The sequence below is a fragment of the Oncorhynchus kisutch genome, linkage group LG20 (assembly GCF_002021735.2).
Source record: "Oncorhynchus kisutch isolate 150728-3 linkage group LG20, Okis_V2, whole genome shotgun sequence".
NCBI lineage: Eukaryota > Metazoa > Chordata > Actinopteri > Salmoniformes > Salmonidae > Oncorhynchus > Oncorhynchus kisutch.
The window spans coordinates 50,509,454-50,523,107 of record NC_034193.2 but is presented as its reverse complement, the minus strand read 5'-3'; the positions used below and the strand labels follow the sequence as shown (position 1 = coordinate 50,523,107).

Below are 13,654 nucleotides of genomic sequence, written 5' to 3'. Positions count from 1 at the left end.
TGAAGTGTATGACCTGTGCTGGTTACTTTGCAGAAAAAAATGAACTTGGAGTTAACAGTTGTAAGGTATTTAAAAATTCTAGAAATACATTTGAAGTGTTTTTAATATTATAATACCAGCATGGCAAAGACAGATTGGGCTTTTGAGTCGTTGTGTTTCTTTTATTAACTAAATGGCTGTAGGTTACTGTGTTATGGTTATAGTATTGTGTGTCAAACTAGTTTTGTACAGCGCTGTAAAGGTATAGCCTACCATCCGCAGTGGTTTTTGTTTCACTCAGTCGCCGTCTTAAGTAATTGTTGCTTCACCTCAAGGGACCCAGAGGATGTTATTTGGCCACAACCATGAGATGAAGTTACCTACTACCTGAAGCATTTTATTGAATTACATTACAGTGTAAAGACCGCTACAGGTCAATGCATGCAAATGACCGATGTGGTCCATATTCTGCTTCAGAATGCAATTCTAAAGATGTAAAATCTTCATTTGATCAGTTAGTAATTTCCACTTTGACATTTCAGACTAGATTTGCCCAAAGGAAAAACGTATCAACCATTACAAAACTGTCCATGAATTATAATCCACATAATAATTCACATTTCCTGTTGCTGCAGGATTATTTTCCTGCTGTAGTAAACTGACTCAAATTAAGTCTATCTGTATAGTGTTACTCTTGACATACTGCATTACTATGTGCTGTCTATACATTATATGGTTTGATTGGTTATCCCACCTCTAATCAGGATGTACCACCTTTGTGTAGGTGGATTTTGTAATAGTGCATCATTGCACTGGGCCGTACCATCAGAGTAAAATAGGGGTGTTCACCTGATCTGAGGATCCATCATGCCCCTCTGTGCTGACGACTTTTACTGCCACCAGTTCCAACCCAACACCTTTGACCCCTCCCGCTGTGGTTCGTGCCTGCGCCCGGGACACATGCACCTGAACAGTACCTCACAGGTGAGCCAGGCAGGAGGGGCTAGTGTTGAGGGAAATGGACGATGGACGGCTAATGACTGTTAAGGGTTATTGGGTTTGGAAAAGGTCTGGATTATTACCTGTAGCTGTACAGTTAATTGTGGTATACGTTTGAAACACTTCCAAAAACGTTCATTTTATCTTCCCAAGTGGCAGTACGAGGAGTAACCATTTCTGAATGAAACAAAGGCGCATATTAAACAACATAATGATGCAATAAACACAAATAAAGCCACCAAGCGGGGTAATTCTAATATAAGCTATATTGTAGGTGTGATGAGGACTGACGAACACACAGGTTGGCGTTTGATTATATTATTATTCTATCATCAATTAATGAAAAGCTCATTTGCATCCCTTGAGGGAAAGATAGTAATCTAATCCGCTCATATAACACATTGCACACAAGCGCACACACACACACAAGCACACACACACACACACACACACACACACACACACACACACACACACACACAAGCACCCACACAACACATACAAGCACACACACACCCACACACAAGCAACCACGCAAGTAGGCACACACACACACACACACACACACACACACACACACACAAGCAACCACACAAGCAGGCACACACACACACACACACACACACACACACACACACACACACACACACACACACACACACACACACACACACACACACACACACACAACACCAGCCCACTCAACTGAACCTGTACCAGAAATACACTTCTACTAATCTTCACTGTCATTGGAGTAATCTAATATGCTCAAACAACACGTGCACACAAGCACCAGCTCTATGGATGAACCTGGACCAGAAATAAACTTCTACTAATATTTATTTTCATTTGAATAATCCTTTAATTTCAAAATAACAGAATATTCTAGATAGAAATCCATGCCTGCTCACAACACAACAAGTAGATCAAAAGTCAAAAGAGAAGAAAGGCTTTTGTGTGTTGTGGGGAGGGCAAGAAATGAAAGAGGGATCAAGAAAGGGTTGAGAGGAGGATGGGTGGATTCTGGTTTTGGAAGAGCAGCAGACTAATGAAATAATGATGAGCAAGGCCAGGGAGAGCTTGTGTTACCGTCGTCCTTGCCGGCCTAATGTATTAGCTCAGGTGGACAAGGTGAAGAGAGGATAGGTAGATGGGGGAGGAGAGAGGGGGGGAGAGAGGGAGGAGAGAAGTTGTTGTTGCCACTTGCAGCCTGTCTTAACAGCAGATTTGTAAAGGGACGTCCAAGGGAGCTCTGCAAGCAGGTGTAGTAAGAAGTTAGCATTTTGAGTTATACGGAAAGTTAGCTTCTTTTCATTTATTCCACAGGCTGCCATTTTCTCTGAAGTTTGTTTACTTTACTTGTTGGTGCTTTCTCACATGCTTGTTGAATTGACCTTGAGAGTGGTTTCAACTCATTCGTTTAATTAATCTTTAAGCATTGTAATGTCATTGGTCACACTAGGTCATGACTGTCTTTGCCATAGAGGTACCTGTACACTGCAGCATGTTTGAATTTGTTTGATTTGTCTCCAACTGTACTTTCACGTTACTATGCAACTTTCTGAAAACACAACAGAATGAAATACTCTGTGTACCAAGCCTTAAAAGTGACTTTTACACATGAATTGATAAAAAAATGGACCAGTTTGACATTCTCTGAATTATTAACGATTGGACGAAATGTGTCCCGTTTAACGAATCAGGACAACCATGACTTCCTGTCGGAGGTGACCAGCCACAGTGATGTCACAAGGAGCATCTGGACCTATCAGGAGAGCCTAACTCACACTCCGAGTCCTGACTGGGAACTCAATATCTGTGACTCTGACACGGTACACAGGTGAGTGTGAGTGTCATTGGCAGTTGATTTTAGTAACACTACATTAAGGTATACTTAAAGTGATTTATAAAACTGTAATGAACAGTTAGATAACATTATATTTGAATGAAATTCTACAATCAGGGAGTGATTTCTCTTAAACTAGTTCTACAGTACATTGTGCCAAACTCATAGTGTGTGTACCCCTACCAATGTCCCTCATGCCCTCCCTCTATATCTCCACCCAGCAGTCAGGAGGACCCGTGGGACTTCCTGCCAGACCCAGGGAGGAGTGGCTCTAGCACCCCAGCAGGGTGCTGTGTGACAGGGCCAGAGATGACCCGGGTGGACCCCTCTCCCCACAGACCACCACACAGCTCACTGATGGAGGAGAAGAGAGGTCGGGAGAGGTTCAGGCGACCCTCAGGTCAGACCAGCTCACAGTATTACAGACAGACATTTTTTCTGGGACTGCTGATACAATTTTCATTCAATTCAATTGTACTTCAAAATGTTATTGTAATTTTTCAGTTAAACATTTAAATGTGTCTTTGCTTTCCATTTGAGTGGGGCTCAATCAAATGGATGATCTATCATGCCATGTCCCTACTCCTCACTTATAGGATCAAGAGGAGAAAGTGGCTACTTCTCTCCGGACAGGAAAGCCTTATTTGATGGTGGTCCCCAGGCTCAGGTGGAGGGTATATCCAAACGGCCTTACCGGTACTATGAGAGGGGCCATCCGCTCCCCAACAACCACAGCCCAGAACCCAAAGCCTCCATCCCCTACCGGAACGTGAATCTCGGAATTCCCTCCCAGAGGAGAAGCGATGAAACGTTCCAGCAGGAGACCTGGAGGAGTGAGTCTCCGCAGAGATACACCTGTCATTCCAACTTCAGACGTGGTGGCACTGATTCTCAAGATCAGTCTCCTAGCCCTCGCTCCCCATGCCCAAACCGGTATAAACTTGCTGAATCTCGATCTGCATCCTCCCAACGTAGAAGCTCCCACTCCAAAAGTCACGCTCCTTCTCACGCTCCGTCTCACTCATCTCGCTCCTTGTCTCGCCATCCGTCAGGACGGTCCAGTCCCTCTCACAGACGAGGTTCTGTCGTGTCTCGCCACCCCTCCCCGTCTCGAAACACGGCCTCCTACAAACACACTGACTCCTCCCACGTACGAAATGGTAAAACAGAGCATTACGCCAATGAGCGTGATCAAGATTCAAGAGAGTCAAGAGAATCAAGAGAGTCAAGAGAGCCAAGAGAGTCAAGAGGATCAAGAGGATCAAGAAAGCCAAGAGAGTCGAGAGAGTCGAGAGAGTCAAGAGAGCCAACAGAGCCAACAGAGCCAAGAGAGTCAAGAGAGTCAAGAGACTCAAGAGAGCCAAGAGAGTCAAGAGAGCCAAGAGACTCAAGAGAGCCAAGAGAGTCAAGAGAGTCAAGAGGATCAAGAGAGTCAAGAGAATCAAGAGGATCAAGAGAGTCAAGAGAGTCAAGAGAGCCAAGAGGATCAAGAGAGCCAAGAGGATCAAGAGAGCCAAGAGAGTCAAGAGAGTCAAGGGAGTCAAGACGTCCCTCCCACAACTCAAACAGTCACAGTTTGGACTCTGAAAAACTGTACAAAAATCTTGACTCTATCTCTCGACGTGACTCTCCAGCCTTGCAACCAAACTCCTACGAAGGGTCTCGAAGCCCCCGGCCCAGAACAGATAAAAACCCTTCTCCAACCACTCGCAGTCGTGATAGTTGGGAATGCTCTCCCCCTATAAGTGGCTATGGTACACACAGCCATTCACCCCAAACAGAAACCAAGCATAGCGACACCAGACCTGACACAGCACAGAGCTACTCAAGGAGACCAGAGATGGTTGCTAGAGAGGAACGGACAGAGATGCACCCCCCTAAAACCAACCCCAGCCTCCCTCCAGGCTCCTGGCGTGGCTCCTCCCACTCCCTTCTAAGCCCTGCCCTCTCTTGTAGCTCCTCCCCACCACGACTAGGCATCGACTCCCAGCTGCTTGCCAATTCGTTGAAACCCTGCCCTGCGACCATGGAAATGAATGACAGGCCAATCAGTGACAGGAGCAAGAGTAATATTAGACGGGGCCTGGAGTACCTGTTGACCCAAGAGGAGCCCAAGAGAACCGCCTCAGTGGACTCCCAGGGGATGACCATAGAGGACTACGTCATTCTGGCCGACATCCCCAGACTGGACCTGGGGTCAGAGGGAGAGGGGGCGGAGGTGCTACTGGCCCCGAGGAGGAGGACCCAGAGCCCCAGCCCACGTAGAGACCAGAGGCACAGGACACCCAGGTGAGTGGGGAGACTGGAAAGGCGACAGGAGGGACATTGTAGAGAGAGAGGGAGGAGGGAGGGCAGAGGAAGCATGATACATTTCTATGCATATTGTAAGGATCTACTGCAGGTACAGCATATTGTAAGGACCTACTGCAGGTACAGCATATTCCAAGGACCTACTGAATGTACAGCATATTGTAAGGGCCTACTGCATGTACAGCATATTGTAAGGGCCTACTACATGTACAGCATATTGTAAGGGCCTACTGCATGTACAGCGTATCGTAATGGCCTACTGCATGTACAGAATATTGTAAGGGCCTACTGCATGTACAGTGTATTATAAAGGCCTACTGGATGTACAGCGTATTGTAAGGGCCTACTGGATGTACAGCGTATTGTAAGGGCCTACTGGATGTACAGCGTATTGTAAGGGCCTACTGGATGTACAGCGTATTGTAAAGGCCTACTGGATGTACAGCGTATTGTAAGGGCCTACTGGATGTACAGCGTATTGTAAGGGCCTACTGGATGTACAGCGTATTGTAAGGGCCTACTGGATGTACAGCGTATTGTAAGGGCCTACTGGACGTACAGTATATTGGGTCAGGATTTTCTCTCATTGTCTCTCTCTTGGTCTCTATTTCTCTAACTTTTCTTCTATTGTAGGTATGTAGAGGAATCTGATAGCTGCAGTACGAGGGTTGAGTCTGATGAGAGAGGGAGAGGCAGAGAGAGGGGGAGAGACAGGAGGGAGAAAGAGAAGGAGAAATATTGCGACTCAGAGGATGGACGACTGTCCCGAACCCAGTCCACAACTGATCTTCAGCCACAGGTGATACGCTTGATACCTTTGAGTACTTTAAAAACAGGTCTGCCATCAAGTCATTCATACTGTAAGTACCATCATATAACCATTATTCATATAATCCATTTGTTACAGAGGTCAGACAATCAAACTAGAAAGGGCCTCAGATCTTCTAAACCACGGCAGAGAGATCTACCTGAAAGTACTCAGACACAGTCTGACCTAAAGGGCTGGATGTCAAAACGGGATGAATATGGGGAGGTAACACTGCAAATGACACACGTGACCATGTGTTAGAACAAACTGGAACAAATAGAGGAAAGCATCATTCAAAACAATAGCAGTGTTTTGAATATTTTTAAGTGTCACTGGTTTGACTGAGTCTGTTCGGCTTCTGTTTCTAACAGTGGAGGAGACACTGGTTTGTGATGAGGGACGCTGCACTGAGTTTCTACATGGACTCTGAGGCTGAGGAGGTGACATCATTTCCTATATCTGCAATATCAGTTCCCCAATTATATACCCATAGAAGTATTTCTGAGTCTGTATCACGCCAGTTCCTCCATGTCTGTTGTAGTCAGATGACCTGGATGGAGAGATAGACCTGACGACCTGTATGAACGTCCAAGACTTTGACATGGAGAAGAACTATGGATTCCAGATACATGTGTGTTCTTCCTAGTTTTTCTCTCATTGAACATCTACTACCAATACTACTACTACTACTACTACTACTACTACTACTATTTCTGCTACTACTGCTACTAATACTACTACTACTACTACTATTGCTGCTGCTACTACTACTACTACTACTACTACTACTACTACTACTACTACTACTGCTACTACTACAGATGCCGTATCCTAACTTGAGCCAGTTTTCTACAGCAGGACAATAGTCCTGCAGCAAAAGGAAATGTGAATTATTGTGTGGATTATAATTATTTGACATTTTTTGTAGGGATTGATACAAGTCTGACATTTTAAAATGGACATTACAAACTTTAGAAGCCTTTTGAAACCTTGAATACATTACAAGTTTACGTTTCCTGATGTGCAGGAAAATCCTCAGCAACAAAAGAGTGATCAAATGAAGATCCGATATCTGTACTACTACTACTACTACTACTATTACCACTACTACTACTACTACTACTACTACTACTACTACTACTGCTACTACTACTACTACTACTACTACTATTACTACTACTACTATTACTACTACTACTATTACTACCACTAATACTACTACAGGCAACTACTGCTGCTACTACTACTACTTGTACTGCTACTACTACTACTACTGCTACTACTACTACTACTACTACTGCTACTACTACTGTTGCTACTACTACTACTACTGCTGCTACTACTACTACTACAACTACTACTGCTACTACTACTACTACTACTACTACTGCTACTGGTACTACTACTACTACTGCTACTACTACTACTACTGTTGCTACTACTACTACTACTACTACTACTACTTCTACTGCTACTACTACTACTACTGCCACTACTACTACTACTACTGCCACTACTACTACTGCTACTACTACTACTACTACTACTACTGCTACTACTACTACAACTGTTGCTACTACTACTACTGCTACTACTACTACAACTGTTGCTACTACTACTACTGCTACTACTACTACAACTGTTGCTACTACTACTACTGCTACTACTACTACAACTGTTGCTACTACTACTACTGCTACTACTACTACTACTACTACTGCTACTACTACTACTGCTACTACTACTACTACTACTGCTGCTACTACTGCTACTGCTACTGCTACTGCTACTGCTACTGCTACTGCTACTGCTACTACTACTGCTACTACTACTACTACTACTACTGCTGCTACTAATACTACTACTACAGTCCCTGCATCTGAAATGTCATCCTAGTCCCTCCATAAATAATGCACTACTTTTGACCAGGGCCCATATAGTAGTGCACTATATATCATGTAGGGTGTCATTTCGGATGCAGTCTTGGTGTCAATATGCTTTAGTTCCTTCCTGTTTGTAACCCCTCAGACGTGGCTTTTCTCTGTTCTTTATCTCTTGATCTCAACCAGACAAAGAAGGCAGTGTTCACTCTGTCAGCCTCGACCTCCAGGATCAGGAGGAAGTGGGTTAATGTGCTGAGACGGACTATCCAACCCAGACACTCTTCAGACATCACACCGTGAGTCTTTCTATTGACTGGGTCTGAAATGGCAGTGTGTCTGAAATGGCAGTGTGTCTGAAATGGCAGTGTGTCTGAAATGGCAGTGTGTCTGAAATGGCATTGTGTCTGAAATAGCAGTGTGTCAGAAATGGCAGTGTGTCTGAAATGGCAGTGTGTCTGAAATGGCAGTGTGTCTGAAATAGCAGTGTGTCTGAAATGGCAGTGTGTCTGAAATGGCAGTGTGTCTGAAATGGCAGTGTGTCTGAAATGGCACTGTGTCTGAAATGGCACTGTGTCTGAAGTGGCACCCTATTCCCTATTTACTGCACTACTTTGGATCAAAGCTCCTATTAGTCCTGGTCCAAACTAATTCATGCACATCACAGGGAATAGAATAGGGTACCATTTCAGACGCAAACAAAGTTCTGCACTTAGACTGGTGTGGCCTAAGATCACAACAGAAATGCACATAATTACTTTACGACATAATGAATGGAATTGGAGGCAGCAAGAAGACAATTAGACAAATGTAATAATATACCAGAGTAAAAAATATGACTATGTAACTATATCTGAAACACTTTTCCTATGGTCCCCATTATTATATCACAGACGGTCAGACAGTGAAAGAGAAAACTCTCAGCCTGTGTCGTCTCGCCAGCCTCCCTCTGTGCTCACCTGTGAAGACTCCGACCCTCAAACCACTATCTCCACCTCCAACCTTTGTCAAATGGACTCTTTGGCCCCGGATCTAGATGACACCTCCCCCAACATGTCATCAGACAGTCAGAGAGAGGCAGGAGAGGGCTGGGACAGAGAGCAAACCAAGCGATTGGAGGAGAGGAACAGATGGTTTGAGGGGGGGATCCCCTTCAGAGAGATGGGCAGCAGATGGGACTCTCTGGATCTGAAGAAAGCCGGCGTACCTGTACCTGTCACTCACACCATGGACGTGGACGTCAACAATAAGTGGGTGGAATTCGAGAGTCTAACATTCAGGGAGATGAGCGCTCTGTCTCTGATTGGTGCACAGGCTAATCAGACCAATCAGATGATTCCTAATCAGACGATTCAGACGACCAGTGCAACGGCCCTACAGAGGGAGGTAGTGTGAGAATTATTTTCCACTCAAAATCCTAGATGTAAAACAGTTATTTGTTCATTTGAGTGTTTAACATTTAATAATCATAATGTTTAGAACTGTCTTGTAAAGGTATTATAGAAACAGAAAGGATGTTTTCAATATACATAATGAATAATTTAGGGAATCTTTCCTCACCCTTCTCACATGTTCTTCTCTCTCTCTTTCTCTCTCAATGTCTCACACTTCCATTTTCTTCTCCCCTCTTTCCAACTATTTTCTCTCTCCATCTCTCTCTCAACCCACTTCCCTTTCCTCTTCCCGCTCCTTCTTTCTTTCTATCTCTCCCCTATCTTCCTCCCCTCTCTATCCTCCCCTTGACCCCCCCTCCTCTCCCTCTCTCTCAGGCGCTATCACTCAGGCAGCAGGTGGAGTGTCTGCGTAAGGAGCGTGTGGAGATGGGGATGGAGGTGGTCAGTCTGTGTGGTCCCTGGGCCCCCTGCGGCCAGCGTCTGGAGGCCATGGAGGCGGCCCACCGCAGGGCCCTGATGGAGCTCCAGGAGAGTCACGCCAGGGAGGTCCGAGAGCTGCAGAGACAGAGACTACTGCAGGAGGAGAGCCAGGCCACGGCACAAGGTGGGAAGGAGAGACCTGTTGGGAGTACTGTGTAATATCATGAAGAGTGTTACGTGAATAATTATACTTTTTCTAGGGATGATGTCACAAAGCACCTTTTGTTGTGGAACAGGTTTCCTACCCTCCTGTGTCCTGTCCCTCCCCTCTTCGCTTCAATGTTTTCTCTTTTCCTTGTCATGTTATGCCACTTCTGTGCTCTATAGCAGTTGAGGCCCTGAAGGAGGCTCACAGGGAGGAGCTGGAGAGGGAGGTGGAGAAAGCCAGAAGGATGACTGAAGGGGGTGGCCATATGGATACTACGAACAGAGGACAGACGTGAGATCCATTCTCTTTAGCCAGACATCAAAGTGAAAGGCACCAAAAGAATGTGGAAGAGAAAGTTTTCTCAAATGGGATAACTAATCACCCTGTGCTTGTGTATCAGTGTGGTTGTGCATTCATGCATCTGTGTGGGCATGCCCACATGCATGTGTGTTAAACATGTGTTCTTGGTTCTCTACAGGCCCCAGGCTGATGCCCTCCACAGTGAGTTGGACGTTCTGTCAGAGAGATATTCCCAGAAGTGCCTGGAGCTGAACCGGGCCGAGCAGAGAGGAGGAGACAGAGAAACAGAGCTGAGCTGGAAGGACAGAGAGATGGAACAGCTCCGCAGAGAGAACCAGGTCAGGGAGCAGAAGGAGAGAGAGAGGGATAGAGAGCAGAGGGAAAGAGAGCAGAGAGAGGAGAGAGGGAGAAAGAAAGAGCAGAGAGAGAGAGAGAGAAAGAAGGAGAGAGAGGGGAGAGAGAGCAGAGAGAAAGAGCAGAAAGAAAGAGAGCAGAGAGAGGAAGAGTGAGAGCGAGCAGTCTGTCATGAGACTAATTAACAACAAATGAATTTTCTAATGAATTTTCTAATTATCAATTTAAGCAATGTACCATACTGTCACACAGTGCAATAGTGATAAGTATTTTTTATTTCTTCTTCATGTTTGTCTCAGGAACTGCAGGCTCGTCTGACTGAGGAGATCAGCCGCATGCGCCACTTCATCACAGGTCAGAGGTCAGGAAACGTCTCCCCTGGCAACTTTGAGCGCAGTCCCTCGGAATTGGAAGTAAGAATAAAGTTTGACATTCTGATTAGTTGTATTGGAAGCAGAACCGGATTCAAGTACATGTTGTATTTGACCATTTGCTATTTCAATGCCTTCTTCTGTGTATGACTATTTTCTAATTCACAGCCTAAAACAAGTATTTCTATTTGAGTATTTGAATGGTTATTTGTAAAAACCAAATAATCGACCAAATTGTATTGAAAAGTAATGGAAATTCCTGAATTAATATTTGAAACTAGGTCTGATTGGAAGCAAGGCTTACATCGGAGTTGCTCTATTGATTGGTGTGTAGATTTGTGTCGGCCATTGGTGATTGGTCATGTTGTAATGTTGTCCTCCAGATGCTGCCATCTATTGGCTGGACCAGATTAATTCAAAATCCTGAAAAACTTGCCTCAATGACGTGCTGCTGGGGTCCTAAAAATAACCATGTAGAACAACTAGTACTGGTCATCAGTGACATCGGTGCACTATTCATTCATTGACACGATACTGGTGAAAGAATTGTGGAATAATCTTCATATTGATGAGTATTGCATCACTAAAATGACCAAAAATACTAAACTGATGTATCTGTGTTGCCCTCCAGATGCTGCTACGAGCAAAGGAGATTGAGGTCGAGTACCTACAAAAAGAGATTGGCTGTCTAAGGAATGAAGTGCAGTCTCTAACTAAGGTACTACTGGTATATTCTGTATTCACATGATCAACCCTTACAAAATCCTGATTGCACACCATAAACACAAATACTAATCTTTAGTCAAATTTCCCTCATCTTGTCCTAAGGTACTTGCATATGCCGTTTCTACTGTTCCACTCCAGACCAACCATTCAACCACCATACATGTTTACATACACACACAACAGAATATGGATAAGAAATGTCACTCTACTGGTCTCCTCTGTGTTGGTCTATGACCCCCCCTTTAGGAGAAGCAGAGTTTGTGTGACCGCTACAAGGAGGTGTACGTGGAGTTGATTGGAATGAAGGGTCACAGTGAGCTGGAGATCAGGGACCTCAGGGAGCACCTCAGACTGACTAACGCAGCACTGCACGAGGGGAGAAGAGACACCTGAGACTGGGCAACGCAGCGCTGCAGGAAGAGATAGAGTTGATGGATGGATAGTTGGATACCTGCTGTGAAGAGCCAAGAAGCCATACAATAGCACAATGTTTGTTCTTCATTATGGCTGGCTGTGGTTAGCCTGGAATTCTCCAAACTGATATGCGCCGTTTCAACATATAGCAAAGTGAAACCGTGGTGAAATAGAGCACATCAATCTGGATTCCAGGCTAGGCTGTGGTTGGAGTTATAAGACCAAAGAATGTATGTTTTATAGAATGACAGGGACAACCACAAAATAACACCAAAGAGCATACCCCAACAAATGTGTTGTTATTTATTTATTTTTTGACACACTCTTTATTGAGTAAATAATAAGACACATGCAAGAGTGAAGTCTGACTGTGCTGTGACCTCGCAATGATATCAAATATGTAGTAATCCGTGGCAAGGAGGTGAAAGTGGGACTAAAAGGGATGAAAGAGAGAGAAAAAAGGCAATGGAGAGGTGGATCATGATGAGGGCAATCTTCTCCTGTAGGGGGCATCTCTCTCTCCTTCCTCATAGTGGCATACCATCATTATTGCAAAGCACCCTGGGAAGGAATGAAAATGCAAGCAATGTCAATGGTCATTAACTCTCACAGTTGTATTATTTCTCTTCATTCTCTTTTAGATAATCATTGGTACCATGTCAACATGTTCCAACATGACTGTTTGGATTAGGTACATATCATTATGTAAATAAGATGTTGCACGTGTGCACTCTAAACTACTGTTAGGGACAATAGTATATTAAAGAGATGTTTTATTTTAGGGTAGCCTATGTGTCACCCTAGGACTAGTAATGTTATTAGCCTTTTATACATCAATAGCTGTATCAATACCTTTCTTCTCATCACTGACCTAGGTTCAGTCGTCATCGTCATCATCCTCAGGGACGAAGATGTCATGTTCCTCAAGTAGAGCCGCAAAGTTCTTGCTGATCAGAGTTCCCACGTACAGGAAGGGAATCACGACAGCGGTCATGCGGATAAGGCCGAAGGATATCTGGGTGATAGGGGCGAAAGAAAGAAAATCTACAATCTGAAAAAAGGTTACTACATTAACTAAAACCGCTAACATCATACAGAAACATGACCACATCAAGTATCATACACAGAATATGGTTCAAAGCCTCAGATAAGAGAACATGGGAATTTTCAGAATGCATAAATCCTCAACAATTTCCTTGATTCACATAATAAATGCAGAGGCTCAGGGTGCCATACTCATAATACAATAAATTATGGATCTGAAATGTTTTATTTCCCACAAACAGGCTAATTCAATTGATATGGGCTTTGACCTAAAAATGGACACTCCAATACCCCATGGTATTTCTAGTTGTGTTCATATGTTACACTGGTATATTCTGTGTAAGCCAATACTTTATTACATAAAACATTTACATATTAGCTTTATGGTATAATTTTTCGACGAAAAGTGGCTAAAATAATAACAATTACTTCCGTATAAAACATACACAAGTTCATTGGCTCCCGCAGTTGTCTCTCCAAATTCCTTAAAATGTGATTGGCAAAGACTGCTGTCAATCTGCTCCAAGAGTTAGGAACCTCCCACATGATGTGTAGTGTTACCCAGCCAGCTTACTAACCGACTTGACCATGCATGAAAACT

The 13,654-nt window shown here is 44.1% G+C and overlaps 1 protein-coding gene across 1 annotated transcript; it reads left to right on the top strand.

Annotated features, from left to right (window-relative positions):
- The first annotated feature begins 4,664 nt into the window (after window positions 1-4,664).
- On the top strand, window positions 4,665-12,724 carry LOC109886859 (TRIO and F-actin-binding protein-like). The gene is made up of 13 exons (XM_031799129.1): window positions 4,665-5,113; window positions 5,768-5,933; window positions 6,042-6,167; window positions 6,314-6,382; window positions 6,484-6,573; window positions 8,012-8,121; window positions 8,716-9,208; window positions 9,592-9,820; window positions 10,024-10,135; window positions 10,323-10,482; window positions 10,798-10,911; window positions 11,501-11,587; window positions 11,842-12,724. Exons 1-13 carry the CDS (start codon window positions 4,665-4,667, stop codon window positions 11,986-11,988), a joined length of 2,352 nt encoding a protein of 783 aa, XP_031654989.1. The 3' UTR covers window positions 11,989-12,724.
- Window positions 12,725-13,654: the final 930 nt, after the last annotated feature.

Coding starts and splice junctions, on each gene's coding strand:
- LOC109886859 (XM_031799129.1), top strand. CDS start 4,665: ATGGTTGCTAGAGAGGAACGGACAGAGATGCACCCCCCTAAAACCAAC. Junction 10,136..10,322: donor ACTACGAACAGAGGACAGAC/GTGAGATCCATT, acceptor GGTTCTCTACAG/GCCCCAGGCTGATGCCCTCC. Junction 10,483..10,797: donor AGCTCCGCAGAGAGAACCAG/GTCAGGGAGCAG, acceptor TGTTTGTCTCAG/GAACTGCAGGCTCGTCTGAC.